The following is a 7,948-nucleotide window of genomic DNA, read 5'->3' on the forward strand; positions in this document are numbered from 1 at the left end:
TCTATTTACACAAATACTTTCTGCATTTTATAAAATTGCAAAATACACCTAGCAAGATCATAATTGTAATACTACATTCCATGTTCAGTTGAAATGCATTACACTAACACCCCCTCAAATATATAGTACGGACATATATTTTATTAAAGGATAAAATATCAGTGTAATTAAATCTAATTTCAAAAAATGTCGAGATAATTTCCTCAACGATAAAGCAACAGACAATTTAACAACTGGAAAAACAAACGCATGAAATACACTTCACCTTCTCAAGTACAAGAGTTAATAACATATTTTTTGAAGATTACCAAGGAATAAAAGGGCAAGTACTCAATAGTCAACATGATCAGGACTAAATCATAACCCTAGCTCGATCAAGATAATGATCAAAATTTCTTAATAAACTCGTGAATATAAGCATTAACCTCGTCAGCTTTCTCTTGATTGAGGAAGTGTCCAACGTTGTCCATCACAACACATTCCTCCAACAGCGGGACATCATTCTTGAACCCTCCTCCATGCACATATTCCTTCAACCCTGGCGTAGTGTACACCATGTCAACATCCCCCACCACAAATTTCACCGGGACTCTCACTTTTGCTCCCGTCCATGCTGCAGTTAGCTCCCAATTCCTGCATCATTCAACCCACAAGAACAAACGTCGTGTGTGTTCTAACTGTCAGACAAAGAATTATTTAATATTCATATTTTAACACACTCCTCTCATGTGTAAGTCCTGCACGTGGAACGTTTCTTTCATAAATGATGGCAATGAGATTTGAAACTCAAACTTCTTTCTGGCCTAACTCTCATAATATGTTAAACGCCCACTTCATCTGAAATTTTAAATTGTTAGAGAGGACAATCATTTCATATCAATATTTTAGCATATTTTCAGGAATAACGAAAAGAAAGAATATCAATATGGTAATAAAAAAGGACGTTTGTCGTACAAATCAAGAGCGCGGTAATAGTTGAGCCCTCCCGTGAAGCCTCTTTTCTCGTAGTTTTCAGCGTAGTATTTGAGATCGTCTTCGGTAAACCATGGAGGCAATTTGATGTCGTCGATGTTAGATCCAAACGGGGTTTCTTTAGGTAAGTAGGGCGGACCAGGTGTACGGTCCGTGAGGATCTTCTTGATCACCGCCTCAGCTCCATACCTTGCGATTTCTGATTCCATTTTCCCTGGTTCCTGTTGCATTGCTTATTAATACGGTTGTTAGTACAAGAAGCGGACTAACATCGTATATAACACAATATCTTCGAAGGTTAGGTCTAATTACACAAACACTCTATGCTCTTCGTAAAGTTATAAGTAGACCTTCTAAAAGGGTACTCGAAGAGGGTGTTAGTGATAATATAATGTGCCTTAGGAAGCGTTTATAAAATTTTATCGCTGAATAAAGATTGTACTTATAATTTTGTACAAACACTCCATGCTTTGTATAAATAATATAACTAAAAATATTTTATATACTCTTTTAATACTTTGATATTTAATTAATATACTCTATAAATAAATATAATTCATTGAAACATATATATTCAAACTAAATAATAATTTTAGTTAGTAAGATGTAATTGTTATAATTGATTCTTATTTATATTCATATAATATTTAATTTGAAAAGTGAATACTAGTATTAATATTTGTTTGTGATTTGTTAATTTAACTTTAAAACTTATATACATTTTAGGTATTTTAATATTTAGCTAATATATTTCATAAATAAATATAATTTAGTAAAACATATTAAAAATAAATAATATATTAAATCAATCGATAATATATAACTTATTAAAACGACGTGCTTTGTAAAATGAGAGCGGAAAAATATTTACACACTTAAATATCTAACAAACGAGACAAAATGGACATTTTCTTAATTAATATAACAGTAAAACGGCCAAAAATGATGCCATTTCGTACCACCCGTACATGTTCATCAATCTCGATTAAATTATAAAAAGAGGATATTTTACTGTCGTTTAAATAACATAATAAATTTTTCTTTTATAAACACGACACGGGGTTTTTTACCTATAAACATAACATAAAGGATGTTTTTCTAGAAAACAGACACGGGATTATAGGTCTGAGAATCATTTATATTTCCAACTACAATATTGGAAAGGATGATAGCAGGTGACCATAAATACTTTCATATGTGAATGCATCAGTTTTGCCAGTTGTGGCTGCAATGACTGATCAGATCCGCCACCCATTCTTCCCAATCCCATCCAATAGCTGAAATCGAAGCTTTGAATCTTCACCAAATTACACTGACTACAGTGCTTTTGGGAAGACAATATTGTAAGAAATTCAAATTTATTTTTAAATTCTTTAACTAAAACTAGTTAACCATGGTTAAAAATAAATAGTAATAACAAATAGTCATTGATCACGATAATGCAACAGTTATTGGCCGTAGCGTCTGCGATTGTGGTTAAAATATTTGTCATGTCTAAAAACAATAACAAGTATTTTTACTATGGCTTTTAGTTGTGGCAAATAAATTTTTTTAGTGGAAAATCTATATTTTTGCATCGATTTTATTTAACAGTGGTTAATAAAAATTATTTACCACGATTTTTAGTCCATAGCTATTAATATTGTAGCTAATAGTCAATTTTTTGTAGTGTAAATAAAAGAAAATCAGTTCTCTTCACTTATTTTTTTTTTGGCAAAATCGTGTTTTGGTACCATTAAAAAAGGTTAGTTTTAATTTTGGTATAACAAATTTTGCAAGTTCGGATTTCGGTACCATTAAATAAAAAAATAAGTATTTTTGGTATCAACTTAACGGTAGAGCCCATGTGCCGTGCAAATGAGCCTTAACGGCCGTCAACCTCACAATTTTGGCGTCACATAAGTTTGAGAAAAAAGATGAAAAATTGGTCTTCTAATATTTGTTTTGGTACCATTAAACCTAAAAATAAGCTTTTTTGGTCCCATAAAATCATGTGCGGCACAAAATAAGTAATACAATACATTCCAAAATAAAAAATAGAATTCATAAACATGAAGCAAAATATATTTTTGGTTTAATAGTACCAAAATCCGAACTTGCAAAATTTGTGATACCAAAAATAAAACTGACCTTTCTTAATGGTACCAAAACACGATTTTGTTTTTTTTTTAATTTAATCCTACAAATATATTTTAATAGTCCCTCATTTTTTAAATAAATCTTACAATCATCTACATCTGTTGAGTTCTAGTGAAATCTCGAAGTTGATGGAATTTCCACCAATGATAAGTAAAATTAAAAAGATTATATAGTTTAATAATTTGTCAATTATTAAAAATATCATGCACCTCAATAATGTTATTTTAATAATTAAACAAGAATATAAATATACTACGTACTAATCATTCAAGAAAAAAAAAATCAAACGTAATTAATTTATTTTATGACTAATTAAGTATTAAAAGGCGAAATATATATCAAATAAATTTTAATAAATAAAGGCTAATTATTTCGTCTTTATTTTGACTTATTAAATTTTCTTTCCTATAAATACGTCATTCCAAACACTAATTAATTGTTAACATATGATTCATTATATATATATATATAGTTTTTCCAATCATTAATTTTTTAAATTGATAACATGTTTTTTTTTAAATATTTTGATATAATATTACTAACAATTTTAAATTAATAAAATTACTTGAATAAAAATTTTACTTTACTTTACAACAGTAACAAAAAATTAAACATGATATAGGAAAAAAAACATATTATTTTGACGCGGTTGACAATATAAAATAGAATTTCATAAATTAATTGAAATGTAGTCACATTTTCATGCAAAAACCCATACAAGATTGGAAACTAGTGTTTTAAATACACTTACATTGTAAAAAATCAACACGATGTATATATATATCGGGAAAAGTATTATTTTAGTCCGCTAAGTATGCCTAATTTTAATTTTAGTCCGATAATTATGTCCATTTTTGTTTAGGTCCAGCAACTTACGAAATTGCTTACTTTTAGTCATCTGGCTGATTTTCAGATAATTTTACGCCTATGCAAGTTTTTTGAAATGCAGTTTTAGTCCATATGCACTCATAGGGGTAAAATTATCCAAAAATCAGCCAAAGGACTAAAAGTAAGCAATTTCGTAAGTTATTCGATCTAAATAAAAATGGACATAGTTATCGAATTAAAATTAAAATTAGGCATATTTAACGGACTAAAATAATACTTTTTCTCTCTATATATATATCACACCCTACCTTTAGCTTCTCTTCTTCTAATTTCGGTAATTAATGAATCTAATTAATTCTGTTGAAGAATTTAATCAGTTCAGAAAAAATAAAAGAAAAGAAAACACCTCTCGAAAAAAAAACAAAAACCAAAACAATACAATCATATATAGAAATTTCCATTTCTAAAACGAAAGAGATATATATATCCTGTATTAATATATATATTAAAACTCAAACCTTAATTTTACCACATTTGTTTTACAAAACGGGTCAATTTATACTCTTCATATATTCTTTTCTTTCATAAATAAACATGCTTTTAATTAATTAATTCTATAAATATTTTTTTATTAATACGTATTTAAAATTAGGGTAAATATGCTTTTTAGTTCCATAAAATAAGGACAGAATTCGTTTTGATACCACAATTATGGCGGATGTCGTTTTTAGTCGTATAACTCATCATAATCATGTATTTTTAGTCCAAAAAAGTGCATTGTGGTTGTGGGACTTAAAAGACATTGTTTGATACTAAAGAGGCGTTGTAATTTTCAAACTAAAAAGGTCCAAAATCATATTTTTGGGGACTAAAACAGATGTGATTTTGGGTTTTATGGAACTAAAAGTGTTGTGTTGTATGTTGTGGTACCAAACAAATACTGCCCTCATTTTATTGAACTAAATAATATTTTGCCCTTAAAATTAACTTATATTTATTTGTTTTCTATCGTTTTGTTTATTTTATCTTATTTTCATATAAATTGTATATGGAGATGTATGTGAAATAAAAAAAAATATACAGAAGTAGTAAAAATCAAGTTGTACTATCACCATGAACAACAAGTAAAATAAATTATTTGTTGTTTTTTTTTGTGATGGCAGTGACAGGGTAATTTTTCGGTTGACGGATTGAGATAACACAACATAATTTACTTGGAGTTCTTGAAATTATATGAAAAATAAAGCAAGATATATTAAAAACTGGTGGGAGAGGGTAGATTTGAAATAAAAAAAAATCCAATCAATTGTGGGGTGGGGTGGGGTGGGGTGGGGGGAGGTCTAGAGGAGAAACCTGGAATCTGCACATGTAATAATCTTCTCCAAAGAAAGCTCGCATTCCCTCAACAGGTTTGACATTCGGATGCCTGGGCCGGAAGGGCACCGTCAACGACACGTACGCCTTCACCAAATCCGGCCGGAACAAGCAGAGGTACCACCCAATCATGGCGCCCCAGTCATGCGCCACCAAGAAAACCTGATCGCCCCCGCCGAGGGACTCAATCAGCGCCACTATGTCGCCCACCACGTGGAGGCACGAGTAGCTCGACACCTCCGCCGGGGCATCCGTGTCGCCGTATCCACGGAGGTCGGGCGCCACCGCGCGGTAGCCCAAGGCTGCGAACGCCACAATCTGGTGGCGCCATGTGTACCACAGTTCCGGGAAGCCGTGGAGGAACAGCACGATGGGGCCTTGGCCTTTCTCCGCGACGTGCATGTTTATGCCGTTGACGCTCACAGTTCTGTGCTCAATGCCCTCCATCTCTCTCACTCTCTCTCTCTCTGTCTCTCTCTCTCACACACACACACACACCGCAAAGTGTTTTTTTTAGGTGTGTTTATGCGACTTCGCTTGTTTAAGTAAAGCGTTTCTTTGCCTTTATATAAGAAAACGTTTTCGTACGAGGAAAGGGGAAGATGAGTTGTTTACAGCCATGGTGTATGCCAGTCGACAGGTTTCTTCCATTTTTTCCGACATATATATCCTTCAATTTTAGTAAGAAAATTAAGGTAGCTAATTTACTCAAATGACCTTATTCAATTGTTCTTTCCATATCAAAGGCAGTCACAAAGCCATCAACCATCAATTCTTACTCAAAGGAGCTTTTCTCCAATTAAATTAATTACAAAGTAAATATAATAATTTTATCATATGATTCGTCAATTTTTTTAAATTATATTTTAATTACACTACGAAAAATTCTTACCCAGATCAGGTTTGGCCTGACCTAATTCATTACAGAGCAACTGTGATATATTTGCTATTTGACTAGTCACTGTTCATGTATTGTGCTCTAATCATACGGCAAGTGTATTGGACTTATATATAATTGGTTTAAGTTCGACCAAACTCAGTTTGGGTTAGAATTTTTTTCAAAAATATATTATACTTACCATATAATTGATTCAGGTCCGATCAAACTCAATTTGGATTAAAAATTTTCTCCATCAACACGGTGGTCGATCTAATGGTCAAATGTTCAATTGTTCACTTAAATCTTATAAATTTATTTATTTTTTAAATATTCAAATATTACAAATTCAAACCTCATCCATTCGTCATTTTATGTAAATATTATGGAATGGTGGGATTGGTCCATAATATTTGATGTTTTGAAAAAAATTTGCTTAATTTACTAATATATTGATGAATTTACGGTGATCAAATCGAATAATATTTTAATAAGTTTTCTATTAAGAAACATTTTGTGGCAATTACATTCTCTTAGTTAGTATAATTATTATTAATTTTTTTATAAAACCGCCTATACCTAAGACGGGAGTTGGGCGGATGCCTCTGACCCCTACCTGTTTATTAAAATAAAAACTCCTATTTGCTAAAGCTAATATAGCCAAGGTGCCATCCGAATGCAATAGCGCGACGGGACCTTCTATATAGGGGTGATCAAAAAATTATAAAATTGTCCGAATCAAATCGAATCAAACTATTTTTCATGATTTTTTTTCAAAATCACAATTTTAAATTTAGAATAAAATCGCATTACACTATTAGTTTGATTTTAATTTAAAACTTAAAAAAATCGCCAAAAATCGTACAGCAATGCTAAATATATAATTAATTTTTTAAATTATATATATAATGATTCAATAAAAAGACTTAATTTTATAGAAGAATTTCATACCAAATTATATAATCCCAAAATTTATATTTAAATTTTATACCATATATATATATGTTTAATTCTTTAAATAATAATCAAGTACGGTTGATTTGGCCAAATAATCAGTAGGCCGGTTCCCCTCCCTGATAGCTGGATACTTAATAGGTCTATGCATTTCGATTAAACGAATCGAATCGAACCGAATTTTCGATTAATCAAAAATTCGATTCGGGATTTTTGAAAATTGAAAATTGAACCAAAATGGTACTATTTGTTAATATCAACAGATTCAATGAAGGGATTTATTTATTAGAAGAAAGCATATTTTAGAGGTGCTAGATATAATTTTCAATTAACTCAAAATTTGTACTTTTTATCATCCACTTTTCTTAGCGTTGGTTTAGCTCTGCAAATCACCCATGCATTTCCAACATGAACATTTTTAATTAATTTTTCAATTATCACGTTTGAAATTAAATTTCATTAAAATCATGTCTTGATATTAATTATAATTTGTGTTTTTAATTAAATTTTACCTTAATTATTTGAATTTTGAAATTTCTCGTTATAAATTGTATTTAAAAAATAAAATAATGAAACTATAAATTGAAATATTATTAAAAAGGAAAAAGAGAATGTGCATGGCGATTTTAGGTAAGGAGTAAATCGGAGTGGTTGATGGTAACGGAGTGGGCAATGAATGCTTCTCTCCACTTCCCATAGCTTTGAATTATGACACTCTCATGCCGTCCAACTACCACGTGTAGTTTTGACCTTTGGGTTTTGGGGTAGTGTCCTTTACAAAGTAGGGTACTTACACCCTTTCTC

At 30.7% G+C, this 7,948-nt stretch overlaps 1 protein-coding gene across 1 annotated transcript; it reads right to left on the reverse strand.

Moving 5' to 3' along the window:
• LOC105172397 (epoxide hydrolase A) lies at positions 239-5,945 on the reverse strand. The gene is made up of 3 exons (XM_011093795.2): positions 5,293-5,945; positions 955-1,193; positions 239-633 (listed from the first exon to the last, which is right to left on the reverse strand). Exons 1-3 carry the CDS (start codon positions 5,758-5,760, stop codon positions 387-389), a joined length of 954 nt encoding a protein of 317 aa, XP_011092097.1. The 5' UTR covers positions 5,761-5,945; the 3' UTR covers positions 239-386.

Source organism: Sesamum indicum, linkage group LG10 (genome assembly GCF_000512975.1).
Source record: "Sesamum indicum cultivar Zhongzhi No. 13 linkage group LG10, S_indicum_v1.0, whole genome shotgun sequence".
Taxonomy (NCBI): domain Eukaryota; kingdom Viridiplantae; phylum Streptophyta; class Magnoliopsida; order Lamiales; family Pedaliaceae; genus Sesamum; species Sesamum indicum.